General features: G+C 41.6%; 1 protein-coding gene across 3 annotated transcripts in view; it reads left to right on the top strand.

Moving 5' to 3' along the window:
• Positions 1-15,382, top strand: part of gbf1 (golgi brefeldin A resistant guanine nucleotide exchange factor 1) — a 216,104-nt gene that overhangs the window by 88,171 nt on the left and 112,551 nt on the right. For all 3 annotated transcript variants that reach the window (XM_068020404.1, XM_068020403.1, XM_068020402.1), the window contains exon 4: positions 15,135-15,266. In XM_068020404.1, the coding sequence (XP_067876505.1) occupies positions 15,135-15,266 (132 nt within the window). The remainder of the gene's footprint in view (positions 1-15,134; positions 15,267-15,382) is intronic.

Genomic DNA, 15,382 nt, shown 5'->3' with positions numbered 1-15,382 from the left:
TTGAACCCGGGTCGCTGGGGCTATGAGGCTGCGGTGCTAACCACTGTGCCGCCCATTATTCACTTCTAGATAGGTAACTACATAAGAATGAGGTGCGCGTTATCAAAACGTACTTTGAGCTGTTCTCTCTAACTTTGCAAATTTCATCAAAATCTTTCAGGATATCAAAGCTATCTTCCACCATAATGAAAGGTTAGTTGTATACTTTGTTATCCATGCACTAAATTTTGATGTAATGTCAGAAATTTTCAATAAATAAAAATGGCTCCTTTAGACAACATTCCTGTTCCTACCATCTTTATCCAATATTTGCTATTGACTCTGGACAATGATTATTGGTGGTGGTGTAGTTCCAAAGCTGAAGGAGAAACTTCCATAGCAGTTTATGCTGTTTCTGAGATGAATCACTGTAGCTGTATTTATATTGTGTCTAGTGCTGTGCCAGTGTTGCTAGCTCAGTGTGCTTGTCTTGCGCAGCCAATGGCAGCACCAAAGTACACTTGCCACATTTGCTAAGGCTGGCCATCCAGTTTAAAGGTAGCACATCTCTGCTGGCTGCTGGTCTTGAGCAAATGCAGAAAGTTTACTCGGGTGCTGTTGCTGCTGCAAAAGACCTGCGTGTCAGGAGCTGATGTCAGAGGCACATCCTTAAATAGGAAAAATAAAGATAACTTCCATTAATCTCATTTTCCCTCTAAAACTAAATTGGGTGCAGTTAGAGGCCTGCTCAGGTTGGGAAAGAAGAACCCGAGTGAATTACAGCGGACCCGGCCCGAGTCCCTCCGATTTTGCCCCGAGCCCAACCCAACCCGAACCCGCCCCGCTCCGACTCGACCTGACCTGAGCCCTACCATCCCTTTACTTACCTTCCTGACGCCGAAGCTGCAGCGCATGCGTGAGTGATGAGTCATAGTGATGCCACTCGCTCACTGTGCAGACTCCGTTTCATCCTGGATTCCCAGCTCAGGTAAGTTTTTTTAAAAATTTCAATACTTAACAGCAGAGCACATACTGTGTGTATCCGGCCCGACCCGAGCCCGGAAGGTGGACCTGACCCAACCCGAACCCGACACATGTCTTTGGGTCCCATTGGGTTCAGGTTGGGTGGCAGGCCTCTAGGTGCAGCCCCTAATGGCACAAATTGTATGTAGTCTGTAAAAATTACTCGCATTTATATAATGCCTTTCATGGCCCGCAAACGTTCCAAAGCACTTGAGAGCCAATGACGTACTTTAGCAGGGTAGTCTTTGTTGTAATGCTGTAAATGATTTGAGCTTAATGGCATTTTCTCATTGCCTTCCATGGTTTTACTTACAAGAATTTCCTGCTTAATTGTTGAAACTTTCCCATTGATGCAGATGAAATATCTGAATGGGAATGTGTTGCTTTCTGTCAGGTCAGGCAACTGAAATGGTTTTGAAGTTGAATTGAGGAAAATGTTTATCCAGTAGGTTGGTTTAGTTAGTCAGGCCTGGAAAGTCTTGGTTTTAATTCCTGGTCTGGACTGAGTTCGCTTATCTCGGTAGGAGTGCGCCAATTTGCGTCAGCACCCCTGCTTTAGGTAAGGAGAAATTTGGCCAACAACTAACTGTACTCCAGCAAGGTGGAGAAGGGACAATATTGGCAAGGAAAAGAATAATTTAAAATGGTTATACGTTCTGCCCTGTAAATCCCTTGAATTGCTAGTCACTACATTGCTCTTGCTTAATAACAAATTCTTCATTATTTAAGCATTTACTTACCAAAATGTCTCCTCAGGTTTGTAGATTGTTAAACTTGTATGAAGGTCTTGTTCAGTTTATTTGCATTCACCTAAATTAATTTAGTATTCGTGTTGTCCTCCATATTAATTCTGTTTGATTCTTGCCAACCGACTGATAGTATTATGCTTCAGAATGCTTGAATCCATCAAAAATTGCATGCAAAAAATAGCATTTTTTAAACTATTTACTTTGCAACAGTTTTACACAGCTACCTTAATAGCAGGCCCTTGTGTCATAATTGCATAGAAAACGAAGCGTGGCTCTCTATCCTATTTTCTAACTCCAAAATGTCTTGGTTTCTTTTTTTTTTCAAATGCTGTATATATTGGATATTGTTCAACATCAATTTGTTGAAGTGTTAGCCACTTGGAAATATACAACCAGACAGCCAGATAGCAATGTGCTAAGGATGTGAGTTCTCTGGTTCACAGGCAAGGCAGATGAGAACACCTTTTACAGTGGAAGTAATAATCAGACTTAATCTTAAAAAAATTTATATCCAACATATCCTAAACTGAGGATGTTGGAGAGGATTTCCAGTATGTTTAGCGATGCTTACTTTTAAACTTTAGCTTGAAATTTCCAATAAATGCTGTTCTCTTGTTCAAACTTTAGGGTCTTTTAAGGTCTTGTGTACTTGCATGTCTTGTGTTGCAGGTTACTGATGAGTTGACATGTGTTGGAAAAGGCCAAAATAATAGTGTCATAATAAGGTGGTAAAGACCAACAAATCTGCAGCAGAAAAATTGAGTATCCATACTATTGATGAAAATGTGCTTTGTGTTCAGGTTTCAAATTCTTTGGCACAGGAGGTCAGATTCGCCTTTGAAGTCTTTTATTGCATCTCAGCACAATTAAGCTATGTATGGCTTTTAATGGATTCGTTTCTTAGGAATTGCTGTCGCAGTCCATCTTTATGAAGCAGGATCAGGTCATTCGGTGATTCGTGACTTTGAAAATTCTTGAATGTTGTTCTTACCTGTTTTCTATTTTCTGTGCAGGTTTTCTGTTTTCATTAAATGGGTGATGTTAGAGCAGCTGATAGCCCCAAGATGTTTTGAACTAAATTAAATGGGACCTGCTTAATGTTGTTTGGTAAAAGTAAAATAAAGGATTTATCAACTCATTCACACAATGAAGTGACAAGAAATCCTCTTTTAATTGGCATATAACGTAAACATAAGTCTTTGCAAATCAGCTCTGGGCAGAAGCAAATTTACCACAAACTTCAGCGTTTGTGGTACTTCTTGTGAGGAGATAAGAGAAATGCAAAAATCTACCACTTTTTTTTGTGTAATAATGACATGGGTGTAAAACATTGCTGATGTAGCACTTGGGAGTGTGGGGTGGAGGGAATGGAGTAAAGAAATCATGGGGAGCACTGTCACTTCGATAGTTTTGCTTTGAGCAATGATTTCCTTCACGCTTCTGTATAAGTCTCCTCATTATCACTCTGTTGTCTCAAGACACAAAAGTCTGTATTCTGTTAATTGATGCACAGCTCAAATTTTTATCTACATTTGTATAGTTTGGATGGAGGAAGCTTTTCCCCAGATTTATTGAAAGGAGGATATATTCTGCTTGGCTTCAGTTTGCTTGAATTCACTGTGTTTTTAAGTTCTTGGCACATTTTTAAAAAATCAGTACATCCTGTCTCATGAGAACTGACCAAGGTCACTGCTCATTTTGGCATTTCTGTACCACTTCTTAGTTTGAGTTCTTCGCAACAACCGACTTACATCATCATTTCTTACATTCCACATAGTCGTACAATCTTTCAGCAGATAAACCTTGCTGCAGGCTCAGTGCAGGGCTGATCATTGCTGTCTCGATGAAAGACAGTCATCCAGATCAAAACCATGAAAATCAAAATCGTCTGTCTGTGGTGTATAAAAGAATAAATTTTGCACAGATTTTTGTTACATATCCCTAGAAATGAAGTTATCGTTAGCATACTTTTCACTCCTCCTTTGGTGTGAGTTTATGAGCAGCTGCAACTGTTTTTCCAATTGACTTCAGGAGTTTATAAATAGCTACAATTACCTGGATTGCCCATTTAGACCACTTATCACAGCGAGTTCTTGAACAGTGGAGCTAAAGGGACAGACCAGGTTCAATATAGCTCATTGCAGCTGAACATCACAACTGTGCTTCAAATTCCAGACTGTCTGTGAGCAACACCACAGGAGATTTGCAATTGTAATGGAAGGAAGAATGAAAACTTGTTTGTGCGAAATAGATTGACTGGCATGATAGCAGAACTGAGTGGTTATATCCATCAGGAATTATTGACCGGGCTCCGGTTCTTTTCGCTAGTAAAGAGAAAATTTGAGGGTTGACCTGATAGAGGTCTTAAACTGTTTCATAATCTTGGATAGGATGGACGTAGAGAAGATGTTTCCACTTTTGTGGGCGAGACCAGACGAGGGGCCATAAGTACAAGGTAATCACTAATAAATCCAAAAGGAAATTCTGGAGAAACTTCTTTACCACAGAATGATTAGAATGCAGAAGTCGCAACCACAGGGAGTAGTTGAAGGAAGCTAGACAAACGCACGAGGGAGAAAGGAGTTTAAGGATATGTTGAAAGGGTGAGGTGAAGAAGGCTGGGAGGAGGCTCGTGTGGAGCATAAACACTGGAATGGACCTGCTGGGCTGAATAACATGTAAATACTTTGCAGTACTTAGTAATTTTGAATTGTCACAACCAGCAAATTACTCTTGCAATATAGGCAGATATGAAGGCCTATATTCACACAGCAAGATCCCATGAACAGCAAATTAAATCAATGGTCAGTTCATAATTTTTGGTGGTGTGATTGAGTGACAGTTGTTGTGCAGGATTCTGGGACAACTACCTGCTCTTATTAGGAAAAAAAATTGACATTGCTTACACTTATTTCAGGTTTCCAATGAGAAGAGCAAAAGGTTTTTGATGTTTCTTCAAAATGACATTGTCGGGTGTCATAGAGTCATAGACTTCTTACTGAGACTTGATTGTAAGACTTTTAGGGTTGATTAACATTGGGAGTTTAGAATTGGTTTGAAGAAGTTTTAGTTCTGTTTGCATCAATATTAAATTTCCGTAGTCTTAAGTCTGATGTTGAGGTCCAAACTAACTCTGAAGCAGTGTACATTGAGAGAACCTCCTTCAGAGAGCTTCTGCTTCCACCATCTTTGTAGGCAATGTATTCCAGATCATAACTCTCTGCAGTTAAAAATGAGTCTCCTAATTTCTGCACTGCATTTTTTTGGCAATCTTAAATTTGAGTCCTCCTGGTTATCCAACCCTCCTGCCAGTGGAAGCAGTTTCTCCCTATCTACTCCATCTGTAATACCTCTATTTAAATCTCCCCTTAAACTTCTGTAAGGAGTACAATCCCAGTTACTTTAATCGATTTTTTAAAAACTACAAAAGGCAAAATACTGCAGATACTGGAAATAAGAAACATAAACAGAAAATGTTAGAAATACTCAATGGGCCGGGCGGTATCTGTGGAAGATCCTGTCTGCCCTGCAGAGTATTCCCAGCACTTTTTTTTTTACTGTCTGGAGCCATGGGATCGTTAACAATATTGTATTATTTGCACACACATAGAAATGTAGGAAATATCTGATTGCGCCAATCAAGTAATTCATTATTTTGGTGGGAAGCTGACTTTTTCTGTGAGCTTAGTGTTCAAGCCAACTTGTCCATGTAACTGATTTTGTTACTTTAGCCTAGGAAGTATATTACTTGGAGACATATAAAGGATCTTCAGAGATATCAATGATGGTATGCAGAATGCAAAATTTACTATTTGACAGCAGCAATGGTTTGAAAAATACAGGTCAACATTTGCTTCCCGATGCATCAGCTTTTCTTGTATTAGTTTGCAAAAAAAAACTGGCGGGATGACCTTAAGCGTTGTACTTAGCAACAAAATCAAGCTCATGATGAAAGGCTTAGTCAATAGAATTGATGTAGGAAATTGATTACTCTAAGAATTGGTCTTTTCAGTACTTTGACACTGTATTTTCCCATACAGCATATTTAATTATCAAGCTCTTACGAAAATAACCATCACCTGAAAAATAGGCCTTGAATTCTGTTTAAGTCAAAACGTCTTACTGTAATGTAAAGTTTTATATTCCTAAGGGGATTTCATCTGTTGAAATGTGCAGCTTTCGGTCATTCACAGGGCTATGGCTTACAGCACACAATTTTATTGAGCAAATCTGGAGAATCAGTGGAGATAAGAAGCATCCTCGGCCATTTGTAAATGTGTTACATTTATTGGCTGTAAGTTAATTATTTACAACACATTTCATAAATACAGACATATCTGATTCAGCTTAGCTAGGTGAACAGAAGAACTGATGTTGATGTCAGCATGAGATTTCTGCAGCTTTTCAACCAGGTTTCTGCCTTGTCCTATTTCAGATAAGATTTAAAAAAAACTCTACTCTTGCATTTCTTTGCCTCAATAATGAATTATTTGATGGCTACTGCATTGCATTTTAGTGCCATTTAACCCCTTGCTCCTCTGAACACTTGCATTTTTAAAGGCATTTTGTTTTCTTTGTGATTGTATTACCTGAGGAAATGGGTGAGGTGCTAAATGAGTACTTTGCATCAGTATTCACCAAGGAGAAGGTCTTGGTGGATGATGAGCCTAGGGAAGGGAGTGCAAATAGTCTCAGTCATCTCATTATCAAAAAGGAGGAGATGTCGTGTGTCCTGCAAAGCATTAAGGTAGATAAGTCCCCAGGGCCTGATGGGATCTACCCTAGAATACTGAGGGAGGCAAGGGAAGAAATTGCTGGGGCCTTGACAGAAATCTTTGCATCCTCATTGGCTACAGGTGAGATCCCAGAGGACTGGAGAATAGCCAATGTTGTTCCTTTGTTTAAGAAGGGTGGTAAGGATAATCCAGGAAATTATAGGCCGGTGAGCCTTACGTCAGTGGTAGGGAAACTATTAGAGAGGATTCTTCGGGACAGGATTTACTCCCATTTGGAAACAAACGAACTTATTAGCGAGAGACAGCATGGTTTTGTGAAGGGGAGGTCGTGTCTTACTAATTTGATTGAGTTTTTTGAGGAAGTGACGAAGATGATTGATGAAGCAAGGGCAGTGGATGTTATCGATATGGACTTTAGTAAAGCCTTTGACAAGGTCCCGCATGGCAGACTGGTGCAAAAGGTGAAGTCACATGGGATCAGAGGTGTGCTGGCAAGATGGATACAGAACTGGCTCAGTCACAGACATAGGGTAACAGTGGATGGGTGTTTTTCTGAATGGAGGGATATGACTAGTGGTGTTACGCAGGGATCAGTGCTGGGACCTTTGCTGTTTGTAGTATATATAAATGATTTGGAGGAAAATGTAGCTGATCTGATTAGTAAGTTTGCGGACGACACAAAGGTTGGTGGAGTTGCGGATAATGATGAGGATTGTCAGAGGATACAGTAGGATATAGATCGGTTGGAGACTTGGGCGGAGAAATGGCAGATTGAGTTTAATCTGGACAAATGTGAGGTAATGTATTTTGGAAGGTCTAATGCAGGTGGGAGGTATACAGTAAATGGCAGAACCCTTAGGAGTATTGACAGGCAGAGAGATCTGGGCGTACAGGTCCACAGGTCACTGAAAGTGGCAACGCAGGTGGATAAGGTAGTCAAGAAGGCATACGGCATGCTTGCCTTCATCGGTCGGGGCATAGAGTATAAAAATTGGCAAGTCATGTTGCAGCTGTACAGAACCTTAGTTAGGCCACACTTAGAATATTGCGTGCAATTCTGGTCGCCACACTACCAGAAGGACGTGGAGGCTTTGGAGAGGGTACAGAGGAGGTTTGCCAGGATGTTGCCTGGTCTGGAGGACATTAGCTATGAGGAGAGGTTGGAAAAACTCGGATTGTTTTCACTGGAACGACGGAGGTGGAGGGGCGACATTATAGAGGTTTACAAAGTTATGAGTGGCATGGACAGAGTGGATAGTCAGGAGCTTTTTCCCAGAGTGGAAGAGTCAGTTACTAGGGGACATAGGTTTAAGGTGCGAGGGGCAAAGTTTAGAGGGGATGTGCGAGGCAAGTTTTTTACACGGGGTGGTGAGTGCCTGGAACTTGCTGCCAGGGGAGGTGGTGGAAGCAGATACGATAGCGACGTTTAAGAGACATCTTGACAAATATATGAATAGGAAGGGAATGGAGGGATATGGGCCCCGGAAGTGCAGAAGGTGTTAGTTTAGGCAGGCATCAAGATCGGCGCAGGCTTGGAGGGCTGAATGGCCTGTTCCTGTGCTGTACTGTTCTTTGTTCATGCTGATGTGTTCTTTTGAGGACATGTTTTTTTCCTCTTCCCATTGCTTAAGCCTCGTGGCAGCATTTGTAGATAAGATAGGTGTCTCCACCTTTCTTTCCCACCTTTTCAGAATTTTGAAGTGACTTTCTGCTGCCCTGTTGTATATCTGATTTTAGCAACTTACTATTTGAAGGGTTCGGAACACAGACCTCCATCTAATCATTCTTTTATGCAGCACATTGAGGCTTCAATGCATTGTACCAGTCAGCACCTCTTTTCCAACTATAGAATCCCCCTCCACCACCACCCCACCCTCCGTAATGATGGAAAGATTACTATAGTAACGTAAATAAGGTGTGAAGAGATGGTCTGAGTTCTGATACCAGAGTTCTGAACTTGAAGATGTTAGCGAGATCACGTCTAATTTTGAAGAAAGTTTGAATGTGACCATGTTTACTGACAGATTGTTCAAGTGCGGTCTAGACAGCAAATCACTGATGATGGTATATAACTGCTTTAAATATCACACAAATTAATGGACCAGAACACACATGCTATTCACTCAAACCCTTCTGGGGCAGGGGCATTCACTATGGTTAAGTCTAAACCCCATAACTGGCTGACATCCCCAAATGTAAATGCCAGTGACCCGGCGGGAAAATAAAGCTTGTTTACACTGCAATATTGTGAGAATTCAATGAAATTGAAGATTTTTTAAGGCAATTTACATAGTATACATTAAACAGACAATTACTATACACTGTTTACAAGCCTGTATTTTTTAATTAGTCAAAAAGTGTACTTTTTCAAAAATGTGCGTTGCATTGTAAATATCAGAAACAAATAACATCCCACAGTTCATCAAATTATATATTTCCTGGCTCACTTGTAGTATTCTTGACAGAAAGTTGTTACTGAAAGCTCGAATCCTGTATTGGCCTGGTTCTATTGTTGTCTATTTAGTTGTACATAGGAACTTAGCAGGAGTAGGCCATTCAGCCCATCGAGCCTGCTCCACCGTTCAATACGATCATGGCTGATCATCCACTTCAATGCCTTTTTCCCACACTATCCCCATATCCCTTTATGTCATTGGTATTTAGAAATCTGTCAATCTCTACTTTAAACATACTCGATGACTGAGCTTCCGCAGCCCTCTGGGGCAAAGAATTCTAAAGATTCTCAACCCCACCGAGTAAAGAAATTTCTCCTCATCTCGGCCCTAAGTGGCTTCCCCCTTAGTTGAAATTGTGTCCCCTAGTTCCAGACTCCCCAACCAGGGGAAACATCTTACCTGCATCTACCCTGTCTATCCCTATTTAGTAGGTTTCAATGAGATCACCTCTCATTCTTTGAAACTCTAGAGAATACAGGCCCAGTTTCCCCAATGTCTCTTCATAGGACAGTCCCACCATCCTGGGAACAAGTCTGGTGAACCTTCGTTGCACTCCCTCTATGGCAATAATATCCTTTCTAAGGTAAGGAGACCAAAACTGCACACACTGCTCCAGGTGCGGTCTAACCAAAGTTCTATACAATTGAAGCAAGACTTCACTACTCCTGTACTCAAATCCTCTTGCAATAAAGGCTAACATACCATTAGCCTTCCTAATTGCTTGCTGCACCTGCATGTTAGTTTTCAGTGACTTATTGACGAGGACACCCAGTCCCCTTTTGTACATCTACATTTTCTAATCTCTTACCATTTAAGAAATACTCTGCACATCTGTTCCTCCTACCAATGTGGATAACCTCACATTTTTCCACATTATAATCCATCTGCCACGTTCTTGCCCACTCACTAAGTCTGTCCAAATCCCCTTGAAGCTGCTTTGCATCTTCCTCACAACACGCATTCCCACCTAGCTTTGTGTCATCTGCAAATTTGGAAATATTACATTTTGTCCCCACATCCAAGTCACTGATATATATATTCTGAACAGCTGCGGCCCAAGTATTGATCCTTGCGGTACCCCACTAGTCACAGCCTGACAATGCGAGAATGACCTGTTTATTCCTACTGTCTGTTTTCTGCCTGTTAACCAATCCTTAATCCATGCCAGTATATTGTCTCCTATCCTATATGCTTTAATTTTGCTAACCAACCTCCTGTGGGGGACTTTATCAAAAGCCTTCTGAAAATCCAAGTATACTACATCCACTGACTCCCCTCTCATCCAGTCTCATCAAAAAAACTCCAACAGGTTCATCAAACATGATTTCCAATTCCTAAATCCATGTTGACTATGCCCGATCAGATCATTATTATCCAAGTGTCCATTTATTACATCCTTTGAATAGATTTTAACATTTTCCCTATTACTGATGTAAGGCAAACAGGTCTGTAGTTCCCTGTTTTTTCTCTCTCCCTCCCTTCTTAAATAGTGGGGTGACATTTGCTACCATCCAATCTGCAGGAACCGTTTCAGAATCTTATAGAATTTTGAAAGATGATCACCAATGCATCCACTATCTCTTTCAACACTCTGCGATGTAGAATATCAGGTCAGGGGACTTGTCAACCTTCAACCCCGTTAATTTCTCCAATACAACCTTCTTACTAATACTAATTTCCTTCTGTTCCTCATTCTCCCTCGTCCCTTGGATCTCTAATTCTGGGAGATGTCTTGTATCTTCCTCAGTGAAGACAGACACAAAGTAATCATTTAGCTTCTCTGTCATTTCTCTATTCCCCATTATAAATTCTCCTGAGTCTGCCTGTAATGGACCCACATTTGTCTTAGCCAGATGTTTCCTTTTTACGTACCTATAGAAGCTTTTGCAGTCCGTTTTTGTTTTCTGCTAGTTTACATTCATATTCTATTCCCCCTTTCTTTATCAGTTTCTTGGTCCTCCTTTGCTGTATTCTAAAATCCTCCCAATCCTCAGGTTTATTACTATTTCTCGAAACTTTATAGGCCATTTCTTTGAATTTTGTACAATCCTTAATTTCCTTTGTGCCCTGAAGGAATTTATTGTTGCTGTAAACTATGTAATAATTCTTTGAAGTCTATCCATTGTCTATGCACTGTCATACCTTTTAATGTATTTTCCCACTCCACCTCAGCCAATTTGCCCCTCATACCGTCATAATTTCCTTTGTTCAAATTTAACACCGTGGCTTCAGATTGAACTACTTCACTTTCAAACATAATGTGAAATTCTATCATATTATGGTCACTCATCCCTAAAGGTTCTTTTACAACAAGATTATTCATCAGCCCTTTCTCGTTATATAATACTAGATCTAAAATATCCTGTTCTCTAGTCGGTTCCTCAGCATTAGTGCTCATTAGGTTTACCCAGTCTATGCGCAGATTGATGTCAGCCGTGATTACTGTATTACCCATGCTACATGCTTCTTTAATCTCCTGATTAATACCATGCCCCACACTACCGCTACTGTTTGGTGGCCTAAAACAACTCCGACCAATGTTTGCTGCCCCTTGTTATTTCTTAGCTCCACCCAAACAGATTCTACATTTTGTTCTTCCGATCTGAGATCCTCCCTTACTAATGTACTGATCCCATCCTTATTATCAGTGCAACACCTTTTCCTTTTTTCCTGTCCTTCCTAAATGTCGAATATCCTTGAATATTCACTTCCCAGTCTTGGTCACCCTGTAGCCATGTTTCATTAATGGCAAGTAGATCATACCCATTTACCTCTATTTGTGCCTTTAAATCATCTACCTTGTTACGAATGCTGCGTGCATTCAGGTAGCGTGCCCTTAACCTTGTTGTCTTGACATTATTCTACATTCTAAACATAATTGGTACTTGATTTTGTTTCGCCTGCCTTCTAATGTTGCTTGCTACTTTTCTGCCTCCTGTTACCAGCTGTACTTCCTTCCAATTTGAGTTACCCTTCAGGTTCCCATCCCCCTGACAAGTTAGTTTAAACCCTCCCTGTGAGGATATTAGTTCCGGTCCTGTTGAGGTGTAGCCTGTCCATCTTGTACAGGTTCCACCTGCCCCAGATCCGGTCCTAATGCCTCAGAAATCTGATGTCCTCCCTCCTACACCAATTCTCCAGCCACCTGTTCAATTGATCAACCCTCCTATTCCTATGCTCACTAGCATGTGGCACTGGGAGTAATCCTGAGATTAGTGCTTTGGAGGTCCTGCATTTTAATTTCCTTCCTAACTCCTTAAAATCTGCTTTCAGGACCTCATCCCTCTTCCTACCTATGTCATTGGTACCAATGTGCACCACGACCTCTGGCTGTTCACCCTCCCCTGGAAGGATGTCTTGCAGCCGCTCCGTGACATCCTTGATTCTGGCACTAGGGAGGCAACATACCTTCCTGGGATCACGTTTACTGCCGCAGAAACGCCTGTCTGATCCCCTGACTATTGAACCCCCTATCACTATTGCTGTTCCACTCTTTTTTTTTTTTTCCTACCCTCCTATGCAGCTGAGCCACCAGTGGTGCCACGGACTTTGCTCTGGTTGTACTCCCCTGAGGAACCATCGCCCTCACCAGTATCCAAAATGGAAAACTGATTAGCAAGCAAGGTAGACTCAGCGGACTCCTGCACTGCCTGCCTGGTTTTCCTAGACTTCCTGGCAGTCACCCAGTCCCTCTCTGCCTGCATGCTCCTAACCTGTGGTGTGATCACCTCCCTAACTGTGCTATCTATGTCATCCTCTGCCTCGCCAATGCACAACAGTGACTCCAGATGCCGCTCAAGCTTCTGCAGCCGGTGACACTTCCTGCAGATGTGTTCGTCTCGGACACGTGGTGCGTCCATGACTTCCCACATACCGCAGGATGTACATTCTACTTGGCCCAGCTGACCTGCCATCCCTAACTTTAAAAACTATTTATTACAATTAGAAGTAGAATAACTTACCAGTTACTCAGCAATCAGCTTCTTCTGCTGTACCGGAGAGAGAGGCAGCTGCTGAAGGCTGAAAAAAGATAGAAAAAGAAAGGAGCCTTTCCCTCACTGAATTCCCTCATGCACCAACTCCCACTTTACACTCTGTGCACTCAAAGCTCTCAGTGAAGACAAATTTCTTTTCCTAATTAATTTATAGTTCCCCTCCTTCCCAAACACTCTCACTTACCAAACTCCCTTCTTCACATTGTACCCTCCAGCAACACTCAGTGCAGACAAGCAGCACTAAGAGTCCCCTGAATTTATGCTCCTTGTAAACAATGCTGTGTTAACTCTGCTAGAGCTCAGAAACCAGTTTAAGCTAGCTACCCAATTAACTGACTACTGCTACTCTGAGAGCTTGTATATCCCGGTTTAAAATGTAAGAAACCTAACTTTCCTCTTAACTTATACAGTAATTTCAATTAATTGCTAAATGTAAATGAGACAAAAACTAAACTTGAGAGATTAGCCCTTAAAATCCACTTACTTACCAAACTCCCTTCTTTGCACTCTGTGCCCTCCAGCAACACTCAGTGCAGACCATTGTAGCCAGAGAATTGCCTACAGTGGCTTCTTTGCTCGCTCCTGCACCACAGCCTCTGGTGTCCCGCAAGGATCTATCCTTGCCCCACTCCTCTTTCTCATCTACATGTTGTCCCTTGGTGACATCATTCAAAAACATGTCAGATTCCACATGTACGGTGTCGACACTAAGCTCCTCCTCATCACCACCTCTGTTGATTCCTCCACTGTCTGTAAATTATCAGTCTGCGTGTCCTACATTCAGTAGAGGCTGAGCAGAAATTTCCTTCAACTGAATGTTGGGAAGACCAAAGCCATTGTCTTGCTCCTTGCCACAAACTCCGTTCCCCCGCTGCCGACTCCATCCCTCTCTTTGGCAACTGTCTGAGACTGAACCAGACTGTCGGCAATCTTGATGTCGTCTTTGACCCCACGATGAGCTTACGACCACATACCTGTGCCATCGCTAAGGCCGCTTATTTCCACCTCTGTAACATTGCCTGACTGTCACAACCTTCGCTGGTCTTCGGCTGAAACCATTATCTGTGCCTTTGCTACCTCCAGACTTGACCCTCCTCACGTAGTCCTGGCTGGCCTCCCATCTTACAGCCTCCATAAACTTCTCTTCTGAAAGTCTGCTGCCCGTGTCCTAACTGGCACCTAATCCTGTTCACTCATCACCCTGGTGCTTGCTGACATACATTGGCTCCCAATTAAGCAAGGCCTCAATTTTAAAATTTGTATCCTGATTTTCAAATCCATTCATCGCCTTGTGTCTCCCTATCTTTGTAATTTCCTCCAACCCTACAACCGTCTGAGATATCTGTGCATCTCTAATTCTGGCCTCTTCAGCATCCCTGATTTTCATCGCTTCACAATTGGCGGCTGTGCTTGCAGCTGCCATGGCCCTAAGCTCTGGAATTCCCTTCCTAAATATCTGCAACTCCTCCCCTATCAAAGGCACTCCTTGAAACCTACTAATTTGACCAAACATTTGGTCATTGCCCTAATATCCCCTTATGTGGCTTGGTGCCCAGTTTTGTTTCAATTCTCCTGTGCCTCAATTTAAGTTGTCGCTGCAATAGTGGTGGTTGTACCACCCCAACTGAGGGAGTGCTACATTGCTGAAGGTGGTGTCCTTCAAATGAGCCATTAAATCAAGTTCCTTTCTGTCTCTTCTGACGGTTAAGGTGGACATTAAAGATTTGATACTATTTGAAGAGCAAGACACACTCCCAATGTCCTTGCCGGCACTTTCCCAGATCAACATTAAAACAGGTTACATAGTCATTCATCGTATTGTTGTTTGTGGGATCTTGCTGCTTGCTGTATTTGCCCACATGATAGTCATTGATCTACTGTGAAGTCCTTTGAGATTTTTCTATGATGTCATAAATTGCTATTAAAATTATGTATGATGTGCGTATCACATTATGAAAAAGAAAGCTTTTTCTGAAGGAAGAAATAAAGTAAATGACATGGAATAGGTACTTCAGATTGAATCCTGAATGCTCAGTCCTGAAGCAGCATTACAGAGCAACTGAACGAGCAGGTTATATTACCAAAAGTATATTTAATCAGATATTCATTCCGGTATGTGGGTACTTCCAATAGTTCCAGTCTTCGATTTGATGATGTATGGCATATTATTAAACTTCATTTTCTTTTCTCTTGCAGAGGTCTCAGAAATAGAAGCAAATGTTTTCCTTCGACCTTTCCTGGAGGTGATCAGATCAGAAGATACAACTGGACCTATCACAGGGTTGGCACTAACATCCGTTAACAAGTTCTTGTCATATGGATTGATAGGCAAGTATAGTTTTTCTTAATCATAAAATACTCTGCTACTGAGTTCTAACCACTACTAAATTTTGAGTAGAAGACGGTCCTTCAGTTCTCCAAATTCTCCCATCTTTGACTTCTGA

Source organism: Heterodontus francisci, chromosome 42 (assembly GCF_036365525.1).
Source record: "Heterodontus francisci isolate sHetFra1 chromosome 42, sHetFra1.hap1, whole genome shotgun sequence".
Lineage (NCBI taxonomy): Eukaryota > Metazoa > Chordata > Chondrichthyes > Heterodontiformes > Heterodontidae > Heterodontus > Heterodontus francisci.
Note: the sequence above shows the minus strand (reverse complement) of the source record. Positions and strands in the feature narration are given on the sequence as shown.